The following is a 25,744-nucleotide window of genomic DNA, read 5'->3' as shown; positions in this document are numbered from 1 at the left end:
AAAAACCAGAAGGCCTTGAATTACCGCCTGTTCAAGAACCTTGTTCCTTCAAATAATGTGCCCCCACACACACCTGAATTCCTAAATATGCTCTACTAATGCTTACTTTTAACAAAATAAAACTTTTGGTCCTGCTTCCCTTCATGATGATATTTCTTAATGACTTTCCTCAATTAAGTTTCAAGTTTTAGTACAGATTTTGGTGGAACTCTTGCCACAATAAATTTGAAAATAATATTTATGAAACTTATGAAATCCATAGCCATGGTCTGGCATCCAGGTCATCCTTCAGTTTGGATCGTTGTCTCTTGGATCTTGAAGACTCCCTTTGGGTCTCTCCTTTGTCTCCCTGGTAGATGCAGGATAGTCCAGCTTTTCCACAGAACCAAAAGAGAGAAAAACAGCTCTTGAGAGAGAGACAAAGCAATAGGAGTTGTTTGCTCTCCTAATGTATCCATCTTACACAGCTCAACAGGTGGAAACGGAAGTGTTTGAGGTAGTGGAGGCATAGCCTCAGTTGGAGAGGGTCATGATTAGAACTTGCACTGAGACCATTTCTGTCTACCACTTCCTCCTAGTACTTTCTTCCTGTTTTCTTCCTTCCCATTCCCATACAGAGTCGGTTCTTGGATAGTGTTTGGGGGGAATAGAATGTCTGTGGTCCATCTTAAAAAAGAGAATGAATCACTATTTCTAGCACTCTTTTTTTTTTTTAATATAACAGGATTCGTTAAAAACAAAATTGATAAAGGATGTTAGCAATTATCACAGAATACAAGGCAAACGTATGATTTTTTTATTCTATATTCTTGTTAGAAAAAATGAAATTTGAGAGCTATGGTTTCCACCAAAATAGAAAAAGCAAACATCTTGGAATAATTTTTTGTTAATGCATAAGACCTCTATACAGGAAGCTACAAAACTTTACTGAGAAAAGTTATGGAAAACCTAAATAGTGAAGGGAAATAGCACACCCATGGATCAGAAGATTCAATACATAGAAATGTCAGTTCCACCCTCAGACTATCTGTGGTCCCATGCTGTCCCAGCAGATTTTCATTTTATTAATTCTTTCAGAGAACTGACTTTTGGCTTTGTGTTTTTCTCTCTGTTACACTGAGGACAGAGTGCTGGGTGCTGTTTGTGCAGAGGACAAAGACCAGCAGAACTGGCCTGAGTGCTGAGCAGCCAGGCTGGCGGTCAGCTGAGTACAGTGACTGGGTAGCACCGACTCTTGTAGTTAAAATTGGCAGCACTTCTTTGCTCAAAAGAGTTGCTGGGCTGTCTGAGATGGCACACCACGCTACTGTAGGATGTCTCCTCTCCATTGTCTTGTCATTTCCCAGCCTTCCTTCTACTCTGTTTATGCCTTAGGTTTCCCAGTATTTCTTGGTCAGCCTCATTCATGGAAGTAGCAGCAGCCTGAAGAACTTCAGATTCCAAGAGGACCGTGTCCTCTCTTTCCTCCCAGAAAAGGCAATTTGGAAACAGTTGGCTAAGAAGAACCAGAAGTGGAAAGAAAGGAAGATAATGACAAATTTGCCTGAGACTTAGTATTCTAATTGTTGGCCCTCAGAATAGTAAAAGGGGGTGGCTGTCGCCTGTTAGAGAGGCACTAGAAGCTTGTTCTGTTTATTCTAGGCTGAATTACCCAGTTTCCCTGAAAGCTCCATAGTGAGTCATGAGACTTGAATCGCATCCTAATATTTAAGTAAATGCAAAGAAGGAAAAACGTAGCGAAGGCAAAATGAACAACCTTCAACAAACCTATTATTTCTCCCTTACAGATGAACCCAGTACTTGTAGTACAGAGGAAGTGAATATTGCTTTTGGCCCATTATTAATGCTCTGAGAGTAGGCAGTGATTCCAGAAAGCTGGTTAAGTCGGGTCTCACCTGGCACTTAAGTGTCAGAGTCACCTCAAGCCTCACTGCCATCTTCAAATCTTGACGTTCATTCTAATTGGGACTTGCTTACGAAGCAATGTGAGCGGCAGGTGCTATGTGGCATCTGTCTCACTGATGGTCTTCCTGGCAGTTTCATGGAGCTCTCACAAGCTTTTAAACAGAAACGCTGGCAGAGACATATTTTGCCATCTGGTTCCAAGAGTGAAAAACGGACACAGTTTGGGAACAGCTGTACAAACCTAAATCTTTTCTTTAGACCAAAATATGAATATCAGGGATGCAAGAGTAGTTCATTTGTAGATTTCTTGCCTGCCGTGCGGGAGACCCAGTCCATGCACTTCCCAAAACAATAAACAAGTAAAGCAAACAAACAAACAAAAATCAACAAATTGTGCTGTAATAACAGGACACTTACATGGAAAAATAATGAAATGTGACCCCACCATATAGCATACAAAAAAAATATGAATTATCACCTGTGCTGACAAACTAACATCCCACCAAAGGTGGAAAATGTAACTATAGAATCTGTTCAACGCTAGAAAATAAACTCATAGTAATAGTAAGTAGCTTAGTATAATGGAAGGTGAAGAACCTGGCATTACCAGAGACCTGAGTTGTCAAGGTCCGAAGTGAAGCTGAAGTTCCTGCTATAGCAGTCACTGCCCCAATACCTCTTGTGTTGAAGGACTCACTCTCTGGAAAAGCAGCCCTTTCCATCTTCTGCAATGCTGCAGTGAAATAGGTATCACTTTACCAACTACCTGCCAATTCTTTGGAAACTAACTATTTGGTTTGAATATAACCTTCTTATTGTTTGACCTTGAGCACAACACTTCACTTCTCAGAGGCTGAAGTTCTTCGTTTACAAAATTAGAACAATAGTAGTTATAGCTTCCTAGGGTAGTTGTGAAGATTGGAGAAGAAACTTCACTTAAAGCCCTTAGAATAATGCTTATTATAATAGATGTGCTTACAACAAAATATAATAATGGCATTATTATTGTTATTATTATTATTACCATTTCTTGGATCCATAAAGAACTAATCTAATTTTTCCCATGTGGCAATTTCTTCCCTATTTGAAAAGAGCTAAGCTTCCTCAGTCTCAGAAACATTCTACTTGTCAACTTAGTTCTATGAAGATGATAAAAGCAGTTTAAGCTACTAAGATAGGTTTAATAAATTCACTCTCATTTGGAGAAGTCAACAGTAAAATATTTTTAATATCTAAGTGATGATGATTTCTTCCCAGGAATTTCATTCCCCAAAAAGAAATATTTTAAAGAGCATAAATAAAATAAATCTAGGGCAGGCCATGGTGGCTCAGCAGGTAGTGTTCTCGCCTGCCATGCTGGAGACCCGAGTTCGATTTCCGGTGCTTGCCCATGCAAAAAAAAAAAAAAAATCTAATAGAGAAATGGCTGGGATTTCCCTTGCTGAATTCAAAGATAGTGCTTGCTTATGATGTATATAAAGTACTTACTGATTTTTTTTTGTCATTTATATGATAGAATTGTGAACATTTTCGAGTTTGAATGCCACTTTAAAAAATAATCTGCCCAGACCTGAAAAGCATTCTAGATAGCCTCACTGCCAATCTTGGGTAACAGGCGAACATAGCAGTAAATTCTGGAGACCAGAGGATGGCATGGAGTGACCAATCTGTAACAGCCACATGGTGAGAGCCGTGACCTCCAGAAATCTTCTCATTCCTTGCCGGTGAGGACGCTGGAGAAGCATCTTTAGGAGTTTGCCTTTGACAAGCAGGAGAGCTGGAGAGAAATCCCATCCGCTACTCTAAAGGGGTTATAACCCCATGGATATACTTATGATCCATTTTATTGCTGACTTTTGGCTTTAACGAGGATCTGCTGGTTTGTTTGAGAATAAGTATCAGTCTCTCGCAGACAGCTGTGGAGCTTGTTCCCTGGGAGGTGACAGGCCAAGTCTTCATTAAGCCATTGAGGAGTGGGAGAGGGGGGGCTCCCTTTTTTCCCTTCCCACAGAGGCTGACAGCAGTTAGGCTAGGATGTGTGGGCTCTTTGGAGCCTTTTGTTTGGTTTCTATGGCTCTAACTGCAATTAACCGCTCAGCATGGAAGGGAGGAAGGATGCAGCTTTAACCCTAGCTTGGCTTCTGATTCTGTTTTTCTCCTCTGTCCAAGGCTGGATTTATACATCAAGGCATATGTTTATGGAGTGATTTGAGTGTTTCTGGTCAAAGTTCATTGCTTATATCTGGTAGATGATAGATGGGGGTATGAGAGAGAAATGGTTAAGGACTAACAATTTTGCTTGACACTAGTTCTATTGCTCCTTTCTCTCCCTCCCAGTAGTATTGTACTCTGGTTTTATACAGTGTCTATGTTGGAGTCACCCAGAAATGAGACCAAATACTGCTCTGCCTTTTCTAGCAGATTCTCAACTTGTGGAACAAGGCTGGTACTAGCTGATAGAGTCTCTGAATGGATTAAATGAAAGAACAAATGTGAAGAACTTAGCATAGTTTCTGGTACATAATATTCAGTGTTTCCAAAGATGTATGGGACTGAATTTTCCTTATTACTTCCAGCAAGCACCAAAGTATCTATGGCAGTCATGAAGGAACAATAAATTCTAGAAATCAACAAGAAAGGCTGTTTTGTTTTGTTTTTTAATTGCACTTCAGAAGAAAGCTTTTTAGTTGCCTTAGCCTTGAGGTGTTACACGCAGGCCAGTGCATACGTACACTTATCATAAACACATCCCTGTTTCGCAGGTGCTGGTTTGCTCTTGCTGGATCTCTTAGTTCTACCTGCTTGTTTGCCCTACATTCTTGGTGATGCTGTTTTAGGGTGAGCCAATAGGAAACGATTAAGCAGACCCCAAATTAAGCAGCATGCTACTCATACTCTCTACCACTTCCTTCCTTCCCCTAAAGGTAATTGCTAGACAGCTATTATGGCTATTTTCCCAGAAAAGTAGGGAGAAGTATATTGCACAGTTCCATCTGTAGGGCTGGCTAATCCTGTGGCAAGGTGGGCTTTGAGTGGGTGCTCAGAGACAGGAGGTAATTCCTACCCTGGGGGAGCTGAACTGAGAAAATAAAACCAGCACACCTGAAATAATTAGCCACCAATTAAGTGCTAAATCATATTCTACTGTCCCAGTGTTAAGAGTTCAGAGTGGGTGAGGGTAAATTGGAGGGTGGATGCTCTCTCACTCAATACCTGGAGCTGTGCTTTGAGGAATAAGGTTGAGCAGTGTTGTAAAAGTATACTTTTAATAAGTGCAAGTAACATTCTTTCCCTCTTATTTAAAAATTAGATCAGAGTTTTAAAAATTAAGCCATTTCACTATAGAACATTATCATATTAACAGTCATTTTAAACAAGAAAAAAGAAACCCTCCCTAATCCCCTAGCCCTAACATAATCTATTTATCAAAGAAGGCATCTCATTCTTTGGCTCTCCAGTGCCTAACCCAGTGCCTGGCTCACAAAGGGGCCCAGCAAATGGTTATGAATGGCCATCACTGCTATCTACTATTAGGAATGTCCAGACAATGCCTTTGTAGAGTGCCAAGCGAGCACCTCTTGCATGCCCGCAGTATTGCTTTGAATTGTTCTCAGTGCTGAAAGTGGGTAGTGGTCTGCTGAGAATCAACAAGCTTAGATAACTAGCCAAAAGTCACCAGCTGGGCAGTTCTTAGGAGCATCTCAGTTCAGAGTGTGTGGATGTTTCCCTTGACTGTAGACTCTTCCTGAGATGCAGTAAGTATAGAGAGGTGGGTGTCCAGGAGAGAGTGCTTCCCCCACTATGCTTGGACAATGTTAACGTCTCTCCTTTCCCTTCCACGGAAGAGGATGGAAGCTGCCAAGTTACACAAAGAGCATTCTCATCCCCACGGCATCGGTACCAACAAGTTCTGTGGCTTCTGCCCACCTGCTTTTCAGGTAAAGCAGGCTTACCTGTTGGTACTTGTGCAACTTTAAAGATTCGGCCCTGGGCCCTGCTGATGTAACACAAATAAAAGCTGATTCAGGTTTTCCTATCCCTGAATCCCCTTCTCTGGCTCCCTTTCCCTCCTCCTCCCCCTCCCCATGTCTTTCCCGCTCCCTCCCCCCACCTCTCTCCCTTTCTCCCTCTCTCCTTTAGGCTTAAGCCACATGTAGGCTGACTTTCACGTGTATTTGGTATGGATTTGCTGAAAGAGCCCTGAATGTGTCTCAGGAACAAGCCAGAGGGTATAGCTGTACTAATACAACATTCTTTTGGAGAAAACTGATGTCTTCTCATGTTTCTGGTGATGGAGTTGGGTTGATTCTGCTCCTTTCTCTTGCCCTAATCCTGTGGGTAACCAACAGTATTCATTTTCAAAATAGCTGGCTAGGATACATTGAACCTGGGATCAACTAATGTTCTCTTCTGTTTCCTATATACCATAAATTTAAGTTCGTGAGCAGAGACTTTATTTTGTTCACTTCTAAAAATTCTGCACTTTAAATATTAAAGCAGTCATCAGCTTGGAACAAAGTAAAGCCATTTGACCCTTGAGCTATTCATTTAATTGAGCAGCTCCTGTCTGCCAGGCACTGTACCAGGCGTGGGGGAGACACTGGTGAAACTAGTGTTAACTACAATTTATTGTTCATTTTCCATTTGTCAACATTGTATCAGGCTGTTTGCATACTCTATCATGAATCCTCACAAGAGCCATAAGGCAGGCATTATTATCCCCATTTTATAGATGAGAAAACTGAGGCCAAGAAGATTAAAACCCTTGACCAAACTCAGAGCTCAGCAGTGGCAGAATCAAGTTTGAACCTGAATGATGTGCTATGGACCAGTCCTTCTCCACCCTTTGACTACAGATTTTTAAATAATGTTTCCCACTTTTATTTCCCTCAGAAATCTAATTGAGTAGTCCTTTATTAAACCAAATGATCTTTTCAGGTTAATAGATTTTAATGAAATATGTAAGTTGAAAACCGTTAAATTGTCTGGTATAACATTTCATGTCAATAAAACAGAAATGGGCAATATATCCATTTATTTCAAGCAAATTAAAACATTTAAAAATAGAAGCTATATTTTGACTAGTGCATTTCCTAATATAACTTAAATGGACAGGTTAATTGAACACCATAAGTACATGGAACCTTGAATAGGGCATGAGAATTCATAGGTTTGTCCAGTGTGATGCCCCTGTAAATCACAGAGTGATTTGAACAGTGAATAAAGAAGTATTTGCAAAGTCCCCTTGGGGGAATGGTGAGAAAGGGGAGAAATTCAACTTTCCCATTTGGAGAATTCCCGATATTCTTGCAAGCAGTGGAGACAACCAAATTAATAGGCTGAGCCCTCAATCTTGGGGTTTGTTCATATGAAACTTATCCCTGCAAAGGATAGGCTAAATCAACTTAAAATTAGGCCCAAGGGTCACCCTCAGACAACCTCTTTTATTGTTCAGATGTGGCCTATCTCTCTCTCTCAGCCAACAGGGCAAGCAAACTCACCGCCCTCCCCATCTCTGCATGGGACATGACTCCCAGGGATGTAAACCTCCTTGTCAACATGGGACAGAAATCCTAGAATGAGCTCGGACTCAGCATCAAGGGATTGAGAAAACCTTCTCGACCAAAAGGAAGGAAAAGAGAAATGAGACAAAATACAGTGTCAGTGGCTGAGAGATTTCAAACGGAGTTGAGAGGTTATCCTGGAGGTTATTCTTACACATTATATAGATATCCCTTTTTTTTAGTTTAAGGTGTATTAGAGAAGCTGAGGGAAGTGCCTGAAACTGTAGAGCTGTGTTCCAGTAGCCATGTTTCTTGAAGATGACTGATTGTATAATGATAAAAAACTTCTGCAATGTGACTGTGTGATTGTGAAAACCTTGTGCCCGATGCTCCTTGTATCCATGGTATGGACAGATGAGTAAAAAATATGGATAAAAAATAAATAACAGAGGAAACAAATGTTCAAATAAATTGAGGAGATTGAAATACTAGAGATCAATGAAAGGGAGTGGTAAGGGGTTTAGAAAAAAATAGGGGGAACAAAGATTAAAATATATTGGGTAGATGGAAATATTAGTGGTCAATGAGAGGGAGGGGAATATGGTATGTATGAGTTTTTCTTTTTATTTCTTTTTCTGGAGTGATGCAAATGTTTTAAGAAATGATCATGGTGATGAACGCACAACTATGTGACGATATTGGGGGACCCATTGATTGTACACCAAATATGGAATGTGCATATGTTAAGAGTGTTTATGTTTGTATGTTGTTTTGTTTTGTCAATAAAAATACAAAAAAAAGAATATATAATAATAGTAGCATCCCAGTTAAAAAATTAATAAGGAATGGAAGAAAACCTCGTTTTCCATTTGTTAAAGCAGTTGACCTAGACACTGATTCTCAGTGGCTGCTAAGAGCACAAACACTAATTAGACGTTGAATGGTTCCTGATGGAACTACGAACTTATTCTATTAAAAAAATCAGGTCTGAATTTGAAGTAGCCTTTACTCTTATCAATTCACAGGAAATACAATGGACAGAGGAAGATGTTAAATTTTCCACATGGTGGGTCAGTCCTCAAAATGTGGATTGTAGGTCAATCTACACGACAAAGAACTTCATTCAACAAATTCCAAGGAAATCATAAAGGTGGAAGGACAACCTCGAGCTTAAAAGAAACAACATATGTCAGCCAATTGCTGGATTTGAAAAATGTTCCACATCTTTGAAGCATTTGGGAAAATTTGAATACTGACTGGATATTGAATAATGTTTAGTAATTATAGTTCAATTTGATGTATAATAATATTTTAATTGTGTTTAAAAGCTGAATTCTTATCTTTTAGAGATACACATTGAAATGCCTACGAATGCAATGATATAATGTTGGAAATTTGTTGCAAAATAATCTAGAAGTAGGTAGGCATATAGATGAAACAAGATTTGAAGTGATCATTGCTGAAGCTGGATGATGTGTATATGGGGCTTTGTTATACCTTTCTCTCCACTTTTATATACCTTTGATAGTTTCCATTACAAAATTTTGTTTTTCTTTTTTAAGTTCCTTAAATTTGCTAAAAAGGGGGTAGTTGAGAAGATCTGATAAAGTATGAGGAATAGAGGAAAAGGTCTGTGTCCCAGTTCCATTTTCTACTTGATTATGCCCACCTGCTAGTTCTCTTTCTGCCAGCCCTACTTTGAGCCAGCAGTTGAATAGGCTGGAAACAACTCAGTTCCTCTCCAAAGGCAATTACTATGGCCATAGCTAACACACTGAGAGAGCCAGGAAGCAGTCATAGCTGTTACTTGACATTTGCAAGGCACTGTGTGGTTTGCAAAATGTTACCTAAGTACTTTGTACTTTGTTTCGACTAATCTTCATTACAGCCATAGGAGGTAGATATATTATCTTTACCTGTGGGACCCAAGTCCTTTCTTCAGGTGCCATTTTGCAATGCTGTTTCTACCCTCCTACTGCCTCAAAAAATAGCTACAGCAAGCATTTATGTATTTCAAATGTGTGCATATTTCAGAGCAGGACTTGGTGTCTATACCAAGTATAGACTCCTTTCTGGAGGGAGAGCCATCACCGAATGTAACTGAGAATAAGAAGCAGTGTTTGTCTTTTTACCAGTGATCCCAAATGAGCAAGGTGATGTTAAACTAGAGTACAGGCAGGAGACAAATACCCAAACAAATAAGCACCTCCCGTATTCTATTCTAGGCACTGTATTAGGTGGGGTCAAAGTTGAAGGAGAGAGAAATTCCTTTCTCTGGTGTGTGTTACTTTTTATTTTTAACCTTAATGGTAAAATGCATAGTAGCCACTCATAACTATAATCCTTCTCTAAGTCTGCACTTTTGTGACTCACTTTACCTTTAACCCTTTCCTTATTTGGGGAGGCATGGGGGGGGGAGGAAACAGAGAAACTGGCAGGAGAGGCATGTCAAGGTACCAATACCCCAAACCACCCTAGGGCCCTGAGTGGTATCTCAGAATAGGTAGATGCTTCTGTAATTGTTTTAAGGAAGGGAAAAAAATCCAGTGAACTGATTTTGAATGCCTCTGTTTTTTACAGGAAAAGCTATTGGGAGAATAAGAAGGTATTGATTCACATTATCCCTGGACACTTTTTTAAGAGAAATGAGTCAGTCAAAACTTTCCCAGGTGACCTTTTAAGTTCTAATGAGGCAGGGAAAGCTATTTCTAATTAAATGTTTAATGCTTATTCTAGCCTGCATTAATATTCTGCCAAATTTATGATACAATATGTTCTGTATGTATACCATAGAGTATGTTGGAGTCCCTTGTGCAATTAATATGGGTTTCACATTATGTAAATTTTTAAATTATATCATTACTGAGACAGCATAACAGAGTATATTACCTTGGAGAAGAGTCACACATTTTCTGGACTTTGTTTTTTTCATCGGTCAAAAGAAAGGGTTTATAATAACTAACCTCTCAAAGTCTCTCAGTCTTTGAATGCCATTTTACCATCTAAATGATTATGAGATTTGCTGTTGTGTCTCTATTTTTACAAAATCTTATTATGTCTGGGGTTTATAGGGAGCCAAGGTGGCTCTTAGAATAGAACAGAACCCTGATTACAACATTATTCCTGTGGGAAAATGGATCCACTTTACGTTGCCACTTTTAGGAGCACAGGGTGGCAAAGTCAGGGTTGTCAATATCGAGTTTGCTTCATTGATACAAAAAATTCAAGCATTTATCATGTACTAAGGTGGCTCTTTCAATCTGCAAAGTGGCGATAGTAGTAGCACCCACTTTATAGGATTGTTGAGGTTAAGGCTTAATTAATACCTACAAAGCTTTACGGAAATTGCCTGGTAAGTGCTGGCTGAGGTTGTTGGCATTGTTATCATCATCGTTACTGATCCGTTCAGGGAGTTGCAAGATGGGTCTTAACTGCCGGAGCTGTTCTCTACCGGAGCATCAAGTATAGAGCTTTCACAGCCAGAGCCCCAAGGGGACCCCAAAGGTCTAACATTGAGTCTGTGCTCCCAGCCATGAACCATATTATAACCCATGTAAGGTTTTTATAAAGCAGCAATCCCACATCAGAGACCCAGCTTTTTACTTCTCTGGACTCATAGAATTGCCAGTAGCCATATACTCATATGGAAAATCTCAAATATATCATTGTTTTTAAAAAAATAAATAAAAAATACCTTTTTAAATCTCAGTTGTATTGTCTTTGAAAGGGTACTCACATATGCTTTACGTGCATAAACCCTTCTAAAGAGATGCATGAGAAATTGCTGACAGTAGTTACCTTGGGGGAATGAGGCTGGTTGTTAGAGAGTATAAGGAAATTTTTACTTTTCATTTTATACCCTGATATAATGTTTGAAATTTGTCATGAACTTTATAAGTGTAAAAAAAGGGGGGGGGGCAGGGGGAAGAAAAGCACAACAGTAACCTGTATCTATCCAAAAAATAGCAATAATAAATAAAAGTGTAGTCTGAACAAAGAGCTTTAGGAAACATGGCACAATATAAGTCCCAGGCTTGAAGATTCACAACACATAGGAGCATATCAAAGGCTGTGAGAAGCTACAGCAAAGAAACCTGAATATAACCTTATTTCACTTTTATTGCACCATTGAATATGCCATACAATTATATTCCAAGATAAATCAATTTTAAAATGCCATTAAAAGCTTGAGAAAAGATGATCTATACTTAGGTCAAATGTGAAAGAAAAGTGAATCTTTCTTCAGGAGTGGAGGGGGACATCCCTGGTATGGTAAAATGACTGGAATTCAGGCAAACCTGGGCTCAAATTCTCTGTCTTCCATTCCCTAGCTGGTTGAGCCCTTGTCAGTTTACCTGCTCTCTGAGTCTTAGTTTGTTCATGTGAAAGGAATACTATCCTTCCTTCATAAAGGCATTTTGAGGGTTATACGAGTTAGCCACTGGTATGTAGTTCAGTGCTAATAAAAGGTAGTTCCCTTCTCAGCTTCTACTCCATCAGCTCCATCTACTTCTTTGTAGCACTGCACTTGTTTTTGAGACCCACCCAGTTACCAAAAGAATTCCCTCCATTTAAGAAAGACTTCATTTCAGGATTTATTAAAGGCCAGGCCATCAGGTAACAAGTTTTTGCATTTATAACATGATTCCATTCCTAAAACCTTGATATCCGGATACCATTTCAAGAATGTGAATCTTGTACAAGGCAAAGTTCATAGGCCTTGGGAGGTTGTTTAGATCCTGTTTCTCTAACATTCAGAGTCTGAAAGTTAGAGAAATTCAGAATCTGAATTGCATCCAGGTTTGCTTGTACCAGACTCTTGCAAGCCCCTGCACTACAGTAGCCCCTCTCTCAATTTCCTGTACCACTGTTGATGCTCTCTAACACCGAGGAAGCAAATTTCAAGGTTTAATTAAAGGCATGTGGAGGAAAGCATTGCCTTTTCAAAGTAACCTTTGCATTAAGCTCTTGGAATCTAATTATCCCCTGTGTTATTTGCCTCCCCAAAGTACCCACGCCTGTGCAGACTGAGTTTAAAGTTCAGGAAGCATTAACAAAAGCAATCCGAGGCAAGCTCAGGGCACAGCCTCTGAAGAATCTCCCTGTCTGCCTCTTGCCTCTCCCTCCTCCTGGGTGTGCCTGCCCGGGAAGGCCAGTGAGTAACCTGCACAATTTTTTTCATCTTGGCCCTTCCCACCCAGACGAGAGAACGGAGTGGCAGACAGGCAGGCAGGCAGACAGTGGCGAGTCCCGTTCAAGCATGCAAGGAACACGCCTCCACCAGCACCTCACCCCAGAGGAGCCAGAGCCCCGGCGCGGGTCTGCAGGGTGCTCGCCTCCCAATGGTAAGGGCTGCCAGCCAAGCGCCACGCGATTCATCTTTGTGCTTTGGTACTGGCTTTTCTCTTTGGTTATGTTTAGGTGGGAGAGTTTCTAAGAGTATTGAGGGTGTTGTGTTTGTTTAATTGGTTCATTCTTGGTGGTCCCTAGACAAAGAAATGTCTTTTCCCAATAGGGTTTATTAGAACTTGTAACCTGATAGCCTGGCCTCAGTAGGGAAGTTAGCAGATTAATTACCTTTGTGTAGTGCAACTTACCCTTTGGCCTGGTAGAAAAAAATGGCTTGGCTTACCAAATAGGTTTTGAGGAAGAAAAAGTGCTAAGGCTTGTGAGCATTTATTTCTATATGGAGCAACTCTGACTAATTGAAATGTGGCTTAACTGTCACCATAGCTTTAAAATACAGCAAGGCAATATTTTGCCTCAAAGCCAAAACAGACAAAAGACTATTTGAAAGGTTTCATGTTGAAGGAAAGATAGATGCTCGAGGTAGGATTTGAGGAAAAGAGTTTTAAAAAAAAAGATGAGTTGGTCTGGTTAAATACATATGCACATGGAAATATTAAATTAAGTCTTTGTTGCTCTGGGAGGAAAAACATCTGACATTCAGTGTGGGATTCATCTGGTATTTGTGGGAGAAAACTGAGATCTTTGTATAGTATGCTGACAATTCCTTGAGGGGAGGGTCTGAAGGCAAAAGGGGAAGGCTGGGAAGCAGGTTTTTGTTTTGTTTTGTTTTGTTTTTGCGTGGGGCTAGTGCCAAGAACTTCTCTCTTCGACTGCTGTGGGTGAGAGAGTAATTCACAGTAATCAAATGCTGCATTGTTAACAGACTTCTGTGTTTCAAATATTTATTCTAAACACAAGCCATTAATCGCACTGGCATGCAAAGGAATAAAACTGCTGCCTCTGGTCCATGGCCTAACCTAAACTTTAGTTAGTAGCTAGAAGATTTCAAGAAAAATGTCAGGGGAAGATAAGGCTATGTTGAAAGTTAATTTAATGCTACACACCTGTAGTACATTTGCGGCAGCCACAGGAAATTACATTGTGATTACATTTAAGTGAGAAGATGCTGAGCTAAGGGTTTTATAGGAGGATGTCGCAGGTACGTCCGACATGTGAAAGTTTGGTCCATGTGCCTCTGCAAAGGCAGCGCAGATTGTACCTTTTGGGCACCGCTGTGCAGGCAACTTCAGGATTCTCTATAAGAAACATCTGTAGGTTTTCAGAGCAGCAGTGTACAGCATCCTGCAAAATTGTGTACCAAGTTGGCACATCTGAACTTTCTGGCATTTAGGAAGGGAATGAAATATGTGTGTGTGCATGCTGGAGCTGGGAAGGGTGCAGGCAGAGTGAAAGTCCCCTTAGAGTGTGCACCCCTCTTCTATGTTTCAGGAGAACACCCTATCTTTTGTTGAAAATAAGTCAGTAATTCCTCATCATTTTCATTATCAGTGTTCCTGTGGTGATGATGCCCAGCAGTTTGCTTTCTTTGAGCTTTGGTTTTTAGCTTTTCGCTTATGAATTAAAAGCATAGGTTGACTGCAACCTAATTAGGCAGCTCCTTGAAAGATGATCCAAGAATGCTGCTTACTGTGTTGCTGAGTGAATAAGAGGTGGTGGTAAGACTTGTTATGATGATTTTACCTGATGATGTACAGTTAGTTGTAACTTTATGAATTTTTGGTTATGATTGCAAGACCAAGGGATGCCACTCCATCCTCCCACAGAGTTAACAGCACTGAAAAACATTCTGGCCCTCAAAAGTTCTTAAAAGAAAAAGAAAAACATTCAAAAGAAAAACATTCTTAAGGCCCTCTTAAGAATGGCTGCTGTTTCAGTTTGCTAAAGTGCTTGCGTTTTGGATACTACCTGTTTCCTCTTATCATTTAAAAACATCACTATCTCTACCAAACCTACTTCTTCCCCGATCCAGTGCTCAGGGATAGAATCCAGTTTAGAAGAACATGGCAACATCCCCACCCCCACCCCCTGCCCCCTCCATTAATGACCTGTCCTGCGCGTTTTCAGAACTTCCTGGGCTACCTCATAGATGAAATGCAATGCATTATCTGCTTGAATTAGTCTTTTCTTAGGCATCTTTATGATGAATTTAGCATTTATTTTTATTTCATTGTTAGCTTTCAAACAGAGATCCTACCAAGCAGATTAAAAATTTACCATATCAATAGGAAAGGAACTTTGCACTTACTGCAAACCTAGACTTTGAGCAACTGTACTTTCTCTCCTCACTTTGCAGAGGCCCTCCAGAGAGCCTTCAGGCACTACTTAGCCACCTGGCTACCAGCTTTGTGTTTTCTGGGATTCTTCTCTCTTCTACCCTCTATTGTCATGGACTGCACAAGTGTTTAGGGAATTTGGGTTGGAGCTAACCAAAGGAGCATGGTGACTTTTCTAAAAAATGGAGGGGAGCACCCTAGATATAAGGATTTTATAATAACTGTTGCTATATCCCAGACAAGATGCATAATTCCTAGGGCCTGGGTCAGGGAAAAGATTTGTGGACCAAGTCCTGGTAGTAGTAGTGCATTTCCTAAGTCATCATCACAGCTGGGACAAGGGTGATTGAAATGGGAAGATGGAGAGAAAAGGGCTTAGCCAGCAGCTGGCAGCTAAAATATAATTAGCATCAGCCTGTAGACTTCAGGGAGCTCATATCCTGCTCTTAAGGTCTTCTGCTGGTCTTTTCTTTTTCCCCTATAGTATTTCTTCTTTATCCATCAGTGTTCCTCATATTTATGCCATGCGGCCCTTTTGTGACTGTATTCCTGACAACCATTTGGCTACACTTCGTCTGTAGGCATATCCTAAGCCAGGGAGAGGGGCGCACCCTTCACAGAGAAATTTGACCTGAACAAATCCTCTTAAGAATGGCTGCTGTTTCAGTTTGCTAAAGCTGCCAGAATGGAATCTACCAGCAATGAGTTGGCTTTTTCCATTGGGGGTTTATTAGCCTACAAATTTACAGTTATAAGGCTATGAAAATGTCCCAGTTAAAGCATTAAGAGGGAGTTACCTTCTCTCAGGAAAGGCCATTGGCACCCTGGGGTTCCTGTCACATGGGAAGGCACGTGAAAATGTTTGCTTGTCCTTCGCTGAGCATCTCTGGGTTCTGATTTCTCCTGGGTGCTGATCTCAGTGGCTTTCCCCAAAATGCCTCTAATGAAGTATTAAGACCCACCTTGAATGTGCTGGGTCACATCTCAATTGAAATAGCCTAATCAAAATTCCCGCCCACAATAGTTCCCCCCTCAAAGGGATGGATTAAAAGAACATAGTCTTTTATGGGGTCATCATCCACGTCTTTTTTAAATACCCTAAATGGTAATATTGAATAGTGCTGAGAATAGTTTGCTCTTACTCTACTTCAGACAGGCATTTTAAAGATTCAGGAAGATGAACATGTACAGTGCATGTTATGTGCAATAAAAATGAGGAATATTTGGATGAAGCTTTAACCTGAGAGTAGGGTGAAAATTCTGGCTCTTAGAAAACTACACTTAGTTGGAGGTGGTATTTTTCTCCCATTATGTTGTGTGGTCAATTGATTGCAAAAATATTTCCTCTCTCTAAATCTGTACTCTTGTCGCATGATTTTGCAACTCCTCCCATCAAGAGGCGGAGTCTGTTTCTCTAGCTCTTGAATCTGCCCTTAGCCTTGTAAACTACCTTGGTCAAAAGAATGTGAAGTGAGACTGTGCTGGTCCTGAGCCTAGGTGTTAAGAGGACTCTCACACTCCTGCATATGCTCTTAGAATGCAGCCCAGTAACCTTGAGAGGGAGCCTGGGTTCACCTGCTGAGAGACTCTTGTCACCCAGCTGGGTGTCATCTGGAGGAGTGAGACAATTCTAGGCAGCCAGCTGACTGCGGACACTTGAGCCACTGCAGACACAGTGCTCAGGCAAACTGGTCCAGACCTTCAGACTTGTGAGCAGTGATAAATGCTTGTTTTGAGCTACCGAGTTTTGGAGTGGTTTGTTGTGCTAGCGATAACAAACTGATAAATGTGCTCACCTGGACGTGGTCCCTGGGCTCACTTTCAGGTCTATTAATGTCATCACAAATGCTTAGTGTAAGTCTGCAAAAGAGATCCCATCACAGGATGGAGGAGTTCTATTAGATGAACGCAGGGGTGGGGAGCTGAATGTTAAAGATTCCTTTTTAACAACACAGGTTCTTAAACCTCATGCCAGAGTATCTGATTTAATATTTATAGATGGGAACTTAGAATTTGTAATTTAAAAAGCTCTGGAGATTGGGTCAGAACTGAAAACCGCTTATGTAATTGTGTTGTTGTTGTTAGTCCCTTAACACCTTCTACCACTGAAAGATGCTATGATTCCAGCTTATCTGTACTTAGATAGCACTCAGGTGTTTAGTTCATTACTGACTTGATGTCCTCTCAGCTGCAGAAGTAAACTTTATAATCACCTCTGGGCAAAAACACAATACCCTGATCCTGGATGGGGAAAAAACAAATCACAGGTGCAGTTTGGTTAAGATTGTAAATTGTTTACCATTGCATCCCGCAAGGTTTACAATATGATATGCATTACATAAATAAATCGTAGGCATTGTGGCAAGATAATAGGACCCTGCTTTGTAGGATGTTATAGCCTAATAGGGGAAAACTCAGATCCATCATTTGTTATGTGTTGAGACAAAGCAACCAGTGTTTAATCCTTAAACTATAGGCCTCACAGGTGAAATTTACTATGATGGTTGTTGTATCAGTTGTTATTACAGTAATGCAATGTGATAAACTGCCACAAAATCTCAGTGGCATAGAACAATATGCAGTCACCCCTAAGTCTGCAGACTGGCTATGGTAAGGGGAAATCAGCTGATCCAGACAAGGCACAGATAGGAGTGGCTTCATTCCTCAGGTCCCTCCCCCTCCTGGGACTAGCTGGTAGTCCTGGCGAGCTCTTCTCCAAAGTGATGATGGAGGCACAAGAATACAAGCCTCAGGGAACAAGTGCATTTCATGTGTTTGCTTATGTCTGTTGACCAAAGCAAGTCACATGGCCCAGCCCAGTGTCAAAAGGCAGGTAAACATACTCTACCTTTTTAGTAGGAGGAGATAGAAAGTCATGTGGCAGTGGACATGGATGCAAGGAGAGATGAAGAATTCATGCCGCCAAAGTAGTCTACCAGAGAGGGGAAGACAGGCTAAGGAGTTGCACCTTTTTCTGCTTAAGAAGGCTCATGAAGTCATAACTGGACCCCAGATTAGCCAGGAGGCATATATTATAGGCACTGCTATTAGTCATTCTATACCACTGGATTATATGGCATATCAAATTTACATCTGAGGAAACTGAGGTCGAAGAACTATATTACTTTCCTGTGCTCACATCTTCTGACCAACCTTGGTTTTCCAGTTTTCCCTTGGAGATCTGGTTTCTGCCACCTTATTTCACAAAACACAGATCAGGATATTGTTGCCTACTTAGTTTATCCTCCTGAGAAACCCTGCCCTCCCAGTACCTGTGTGCCATGGGAAGCAAGGGAGTATAGCAGGGAGGGGCTTAACAATATGAGGTTTCCACAGCACAGCGTTAAGGAAAATAAACCAGATTATAGCACGTCGCTAGACTGTATTTCCTGAGCTTTCTTTGTTACTGCCTGGACTACAGAAATAAATTGGGGTGGGGACTGTTTCAACACCCTGCAGGGTCCTCATGAGAGTTTTATTTTTATTGCTTTGAGTCCTCACCTGTGGTCTCTGTTGCATGGTGACTGACCGGAAACGAGTGATCCTAGCTTCCTATTCGACTGCTCGACTGCTCGCAGTGGTGCTGACAGGCAATGCCGTTTCTATTTTCTGTGGGGGAAAAAATGGTTTAATTAAATAGCTTATTTAAACATTTGATGCTTTTTAGGAGGCATGATATCAGAGCAGGCATTCCTACGGGTGCTTTTGTCAAATTAGCACATACAAGCAGTCTTAAATATTTGCAGTGCCCAAGAACATATAAGATCTGCTACAAGCTGTTTATCTTGGATAGGTTCTTTCCTTCCTGCTGGCTTTGCTGAAAATCTCATGTGTCTAGCATATAATGCTGACACTACATAATATATTGTCAATTGTTATTTGAGCAATGATTTAATCCTCTTGCTCAGTGCCAAGGGCCATGTCTGCCTTGTATATCACTGAAAATCCAGGAGCTGACATAATGGAATCTAAAAAATAGTTGTTGGATGAATAAATGAATATTTAAGACTGTAACATTCAGTTTCTAAGAAAAGTTCGGAGTTTCTCACAGGTGTTTCTGCCCCTGGGCAGAAAGGGTTAATTAAGCATTAAGGGGTTAATGTTTTCTGTTTGCCAGAGCCGCAGCAAAAAAGGATCTGGATCTCAGCTTAGCTACTTGAATCACATTCTTCTTGCTACTATAGCAACAGGTTGAGAATTCTGCAGGCATTGTCCCCTGCCTCCCTTGGAAATGCTTAAATGCAGGTGATTTCATTGTCGGGGGGGGGGGGGGGGGTGCGGACAACAGGCTTTTTCTATGAGGTTTCAATGAAGCAGCATCTTTGCAGAAGCAGAGAGGCCAACACAAAGCAAGGGTTAAGAATCAAGGAAAGGTAGAGAGAAATCTTATGATTGGAGAGACATTTCCGATCTTTTGTCCCCTGAAGAGGTATGAAGTGGAGAAGGAACTGAGGTTGAATCCATATCAGTAGCACTTTTTTCTCTTTCCTTAATGAGGTCTCTCTTGCAGACACCCCCTGGCAACTTTTACTATCAATTTAACAATAAAGTGATAATTAGCACTCTTGGATTTTATTGCCCATGCTCACTGTCAAATTTGGAGATGTCAGAGTGGACTAGGATTAGTTTTTTTCTGCATTTATCAGTCCTTTCAATCACCTCTGTACGTGCATGGCTTGTTAGGATGGAAAAGCTAACCAAGAGTGAGAAATGGAGGTGGTGTTTTTTACTGAGTGTTCAGTATTGTAAAGACAGAAGAGAACATGGAGAAGCCACTGAGGAAAGTTGCCTTTTACTCAGGGATTCCTCTTGTTATCTCCGTGAGGGGCAAGGAGGTCTCAGGTGTGGTGGTAAGCAAAGTTTAGGGCTTTTCCTATGCCTTGCTGGCTAGTGGATGAAATAAAAAGATTTTTAAAGTTATTTCAGATGGATTTATCACCTGACCTGGGTACAACTATCACTTCATCTTGCTTTCACTTTGCATGCAGACGAGAAAATCTGCCTGGGTCACTTTTTGTTCCTCGTTTTACAAATACATTTTGGTCAAAATATCTGAACATGTCGAGCCTTTCATCAGAAGCAGTGCTGAGTCATGTTATTAAAAGTTTAATTAAAAAAAAACTTCTCTCCAATCTGCTTTATAACATTCGAATATGGGATAAGCTCTGCATCCTTTATAAGTTTCAGAGTCCCATCATCGCTGCCTTGAAGTCCTTTGTGGCCACTGAAACTGTCGTTTTGTTGCAGTATAGTTAAAAGAGCATTGCCTTAGGACTCTGAAGTCCTAGCTAGGAGTAGCTCTGGGCAGCTCATATGGAGACTGAAATTCTGCTATATGCTGAATGAAAGACTAGGTCAAAATTTCTAGGATTTCTTCCACATCTCTCCCCACACAGAAATAGTGACATTCCAGGTGTTTTGTAAGTAGAAAAGGTGCTTTGCTGAGCATGTTATAACTTGCAAAGCTCTAGGATGTCCTACCTTACCCCTTAACTCCTACTCACCCTCAGATCTCTGCTTCATTGGAGGTGCTTCCTCCGGGAATCCTTCCCTAACCCCTGGGCTAAATCAGGACTCAGGTATTTGTTCCCTCATAAATGTATTCTTCTCTTTCATGGCATTTATTACAGTTTGTAATGATCTACTTCGTGGGGTTTTTAAAAATCAGCTTCCCATGTGGACGACGTTGGCTCAGCAGGCAGCGTTCTTCCTGCCACACTGGAGACCCAGGTTCAATTCCCAGCGCCTGCCCATGCAAGAAAAAAAGGGAAAGAAAAAAATCAGCTTGCCGTAAAACTGGGAGCTTCTTGAAGCAAGCACTCAATCCATTTTGCCATCATTGTACCTTTTGGAGCCACTCAGTACACGTTTGTTGAATGATTGAAAGTACTGCGTTAGGCTTTACAGGAGGGGGCATAAGGTTGAGTAGTTCACAGTTTCTGCTTTCAGGGATCTTAAGGTTTACTTTTCCTGTTTCTCCTCTCTTTCTCTCCTGTCCACCCTCCAGACACAAAATATGTCAAACCTTACTGACAAGAGGCTGCAAGAAATTAAAGCAAAACAAAACCCTGGGTTTTCTTTATTGATCTGCTCTTTGATTTTCCTTGATTGGACTGATTCATCTTTTGTGACAGAATCCATGAGATGAGATCAGGCCCTGGAAAGAGATTATAGAATATGGTGTATACAATGAAAGTGGTGGACAAAAAAAAAAGGAGGGGAAAGAAGGGAGGAAGATAAGGAAGGGATAAAAGGGAGAAATAAAAAATGGAAAAAAAAATAACAAGAAGAGCATTGAAAGCCTAGGGCTATCTATGCCTTGCTCAGAGCTTGTGGAATGTTCCCTTTTTAATTCCCTTTTAAGGGTCCTCTAACTTGAAGCCAGGCTTTACAAGCAAGGACATGTTTTGTTTTTTTTTAAGGGCATGTTTTTAAATAGAATTGCTGCCTCCAGTTTTGAGTCATGATACAAACACTTTGCTACCAAAGGTGATTATATATATATATATATATACACACACACAAAGTTAACTGACTGAACTCCAGAAATCTCTTTACTTTAAAAAACCAGGAAGCTACTGTTTTTTTTTTTTTTTTAAAGACTGGCAGGTTCATGTAAACTAGGATAGATTAGAGCAATATAGACAAATGCATTATGAAACCAGAGCCAGCAGTTAGAACATTTAAACACTGAAGGGTAATTTGATGTCAGGCAGCTTGCCTAGTCAAGATGCAAGAATTCCTTAGATTGGAAGGTGTGATGGATGCCCAGGGGCCAGGTGTTGGAGGTTTGGGAGGTGTGCTAGTTAGATTCAGTTGTCAACTTGGCCAGGGGAGCGTACCTAGTTTTATTGCTACGGATATAAGCCAATGGTACATGAACCTCATCTGTTGCTGATTTACATCTGCAGTCGGCTAGGAGGCTGCAATGAAGGACGTTTGACTCAATTGGCTGATGCTTAAATGAGAGAACGCAACGTAGCACAGCCTAAGCAGCTCGGCATTCCTCATCTCAGCACTCACAGCTCAGCCCAGGCCTTTGGAGATGCAGAAAGAAGTCATCCTGGGGAAAGTTATTGAAACCCAGGGGCCTGGAGAGAAGGCCGGCAGAGACCATCCTGTGCCTTCCTACATAAGAAGGAACCTCAGATGAAAGTTAGCTGCCTTTCCTCTGAAGAACTAACAAAATAAATCCCCTTTTATTAAAAGCCAATCCGTTTCTGGTGTGTTGCATTCCGGCAGCTAGCAAACTAGAACAGGAGGGGTGCAGGGAGTTGATGGAATTAGAATTATACCATTCCTTTTGGTCCCACTGAGTTTGTAGTTTGCAGGGGAAATCGCTGGGGAACTTGTACTCAGTAAATTTTCAGTAAAAAGCCTGGAATCTCCAGTTTAGGAAAGCCAAAGCAGTTCCAGTTTATCTTGATACTAGAAATAGACAGGAAAATATGGTCAGGCAAGGTGTGTACAGTTTTTCTTTCGGCTCCTCTAGGAATTCAGCTATAATGATAAATGACAGCCTTTCTCTGTATAACTGTTTTCTTACCAACACCCACAGGCACAGATCATGTCAATAGATTGTTTTGTACTCATACCAATTGGGCGCCTGAACCCCAGCCAGAGAGTCTCTCTCCCAAAACCATTTCAGCGAGAGAAGGGGTAACTAAAGCAATCACACAATATCTCTGCTTTATTGGGAGGAAGGAATTTGAGGCAAGAATGCAAGACATACCTGTGGGCTTTGCACCTATGCTGCACAAATGTTACACACACACACACACCAGGCACACATCTGTTCTGCTTATTCACTTACTCAGGTGGAGACAGTGTTGTACACCATGTTGACCAAGCAACCAGGAAAGAACTGTGTTAAATTGACATGTAGCTGAGCCATAGGCTCATATGTCTTAGCAATGTTAACTGGTCAGTCCTTCATTTACAAAAAAGTATATAACAAAGAAAATATGTCGGGGATATGGTGCTTTCCTATCTGATGTTCCTTGACTAGTTCCAGAGAAGGTCAACTATAAGCCATCTCTTGGTTTCCTAGGGATTTGCCTCTTTATAGACCTGTTTGAAATAAATAATATTTAAAAAAAATTCTTTACCCAGCAAACCCCTTTCTTATATCAATGGTAAGCACCTCTCTTGAATCTTGGCTCTGCTACTTCCCAACTGTCTAACTTGAACACGTAATTTAACCTGCCTACCTCATTTCCTTCATCTTTACATGAAGATGATAATATTTCTTTCATAGGATCCTTGCAAGAAAAAGAAGATAATTGTGCTCTTTTTGCACTCTGCTTGGCAAATAGTATGAATTATAAAATTGTTGCTGTTTTTAATAGATACCTCTCAGAGATATTCAGCCTTTTCTTCTTTGCCTGTCCTGAATTGGAACCACCCCTTGATAAAATGAGAAGAGATGGAGAGGAGGCTGGGAAGGAAGGGAGACAGTAGCGCTCTGCTGCCCACATTCCTCTATTGCCTCCTATCTCATTGCTCATTCTAGTATATGGTACTTACCTTACTGGTTGATGGCTCGATACCAACACCAGGTGTGATTCACAAAGGATTAATTCAGCTCTTTCTTCCAGGAACAGGTAAGCTAAGTTTCAAGCTCATTCTCCCCTGTTCCCTGAGTCCTTTTCATGTCCTTCCTCACCAGCTCAAGTCCCTGTAACCTACCACATGAACTAATAAAGTTAACACAGAATAAGCACTCAAGCAGTGTCAATGGAACCCAGTTGATTTGATCCTGAAAGACAGAGGGTAGTCATGGAGCCATTTGGTACTCAGAGGAAAATGCTTAAAAAGAGCAGATCAATGTCAATCTTTCTGAGCAATTGGATCTCTCGGGACTTTCAGGCTTAAGGGAAGGGATGTGAATCATTGGACTTGGGAAGAGGGCACAGGGGAGAGGAAACAGATTTCCTGTCCTTCTCTTGCTCTGAAAGAGCTGCCAGCACAGTGCAACTGAGCGGCATGACCAGGACCCTAATCTTCCACACCCTTAATTTCCTGATCCACAAAATTGGGGTGATAATTGGGTATTAAATGAAGTAATATAATTAAAGCACATAGCTTAAAGCCTGGTATATAGTAAGCACTCAATAATGTTAGTAGCCATAATTAGCTCATGAATAACTTAGAGGCCAGTTAGACTTCTCAGGCTTATATACCTTAAACGGCACCTGCTGCTCTTTGTGGTGCCCATGAGCATCAAAATGAGTGGGGAGGAGGTGCCGTGCATGCTGGCCCATCTGTCTGCAGCTCTGCTTAGTCTTGACAGTTCACATGCTGGAATTAACCCATTTGAGTTCTAGTGCTAACTTCAAAGAGTAAGAGAAATAGTATGTCATGTAATAAGGAGGTTGCTTTCTTGGTAATGACTGCAGGATGGCACTATATATATTTTCATCTTTTTAAATATGAATTTGTATTTTATTGTTTCTCTCTCTGATGTCTCATGAAAAGCAGTGTCGTATTCTTAATGCATGCTGGGGAAAGTGAGGTGGTTTACATTGTCATCTCTCATGGTAAAAAGTAAAAGAATAGATATGAAGTATAATTTTAAAGACAGGACAAATTCAGGATTATCACATCAACCCCTTCACTTGACAGATGTGCTGGATGAAATGAGCTCTCCCAGTGGTAGAGCGGCAGGTCTTCCACCCCCAATCCAGGGTCCTCCACACATGGTCTGTTGGTCTAATGTACTTCCCAGATGACCAGAGGACAGAAAATAGTTCGATAGCCATTGTTCTCAAATGTAAGAGTGATCATCTGTGTGGAGGATTCTCAACTGAGATAGTAGTACCTTTGACCCAGTCTCTTTCCGTCATTGGCACATTATACTTGACTCTCCATAGGAAGTACAAGCCTATCTATTATGTGAGAAAGGGAATGATGACAGAATGAACAGTTCCTGTTTTTCCCCTCCAAGAGATAACTCTTGCACAAACTTTGTGTCCTTAGATACTCAGTTATAATCAAAACAGCATCAGATTCCTGAGCTTCCTACGTGGTCCTGTGGATTGACTAAAAGAATGCTTCACAGTGGAAGCTTAACTTCTAACTCTGCGACTCTAAGGAAGGGTCCGATCTCCAGAGCACAAGAGTAGTGTATTTATTAAATAGATTTTTTTTCAAGGATAATGTAGTGATTTTTTTTCTTAAAGAAAAAATGTAAGAGATGTGAAGATAAAAGAGAAGGTATAGAGGAAATATTTGGAGAATATAACCATTCAAGATATAATAGCAGTTGTTCAAAGAATGAGCAAATTCTAGAATTTTCCAAACTAGGCTAAATTTTTCTCAGTCTATATCTTCTTAGTAGTTTAGATACTGTATTTGGCATCTCCTTTGTAATAAAATCCAATAAAACAACTATTATTTATCGAGCAATTGTTCTATGCCAGATATTGTAATAAATGCTTTTCATGAGATTTCATTTAATTTGCCTAGTACTGTGAGGTAGCTATGATTTGCCTCATTTTGTTGTAAGGAAACTGAGGCTCAGGGATCAGGGGAGCCAGACCTCTGGTATGTGATGACCTATTTCAGCTCCTCCAGAGGCAGAACAAGCAAGGCTTTAGGCAAACACCAGGGAGAGATGGTTAATCTAGTTGCTGAAGCCAGTAAAGCCCACTTACCAGTGCTACCTAGCTAGCATCACCCCAGAAATTTAAAAGACACAGCTTACTACAGCAGCCTTCTTGTCCCTCATTCTCCTATAATCCCTCAGTGTAT

At 40.8% G+C, this 25,744-nt stretch overlaps 1 protein-coding gene and 1 long non-coding RNA gene across 10 annotated transcripts in view; one reads left to right on the top strand and one right to left on the bottom strand.

Annotated features, from left to right (window-relative positions):
* STON2 (stonin 2) overlaps positions 1–25,744 on the top strand; it is a 208,796-nt gene that overhangs the window by 121,206 nt on the left and 61,846 nt on the right. Inside the window, exon 1 of one of the 3 annotated variants that reach the window (XM_077123234.1) lies at positions 10,804–12,754. The exons of the other annotated variants lie outside the window; for them this stretch is intronic. Coding sequence (XP_076979349.1) covers positions 12,670–12,754 — 85 coding nt within the window. The 5' untranslated portion in view covers positions 10,804–12,669. Of the gene's footprint in view, positions 1–10,803; positions 12,755–25,744 lie in introns of those variants that run through there. 3 annotated transcript variants of the gene reach the window in all.
* LOC143652079 (uncharacterized) lies at positions 355–19,193 on the bottom strand. 7 transcript variants are annotated; one of them, XR_013160392.1, is made up of 8 exons: positions 19,042–19,193; positions 18,494–18,601; positions 18,084–18,187; positions 16,789–16,852; positions 15,790–15,932; positions 13,763–14,000; positions 11,104–11,207; positions 8,398–8,578 (listed from the first exon to the last, which is right to left on the bottom strand). It is a non-coding gene; the product is annotated as an uncharacterized LOC143652079 (long non-coding RNA). The 7 variants fall into 7 exon arrangements; XR_013160391.1 differs by lacking the exon at positions 11,104–11,207 and having other exon boundaries at positions 19,042–19,191; XR_013160394.1 differs by lacking the exon at positions 11,104–11,207 and having other exon boundaries at positions 13,763–13,954; positions 19,042–19,191.

Source organism: Tamandua tetradactyla, chromosome 12 (genome assembly GCF_023851605.1).
Source record: "Tamandua tetradactyla isolate mTamTet1 chromosome 12, mTamTet1.pri, whole genome shotgun sequence".
Taxonomy (NCBI): Eukaryota; Metazoa; Chordata; class Mammalia; order Pilosa; family Myrmecophagidae; genus Tamandua; species Tamandua tetradactyla.
The sequence above is the reverse complement of the archived record's forward strand: the minus strand, read 5'-3'. Positions and strand labels throughout refer to the sequence as shown.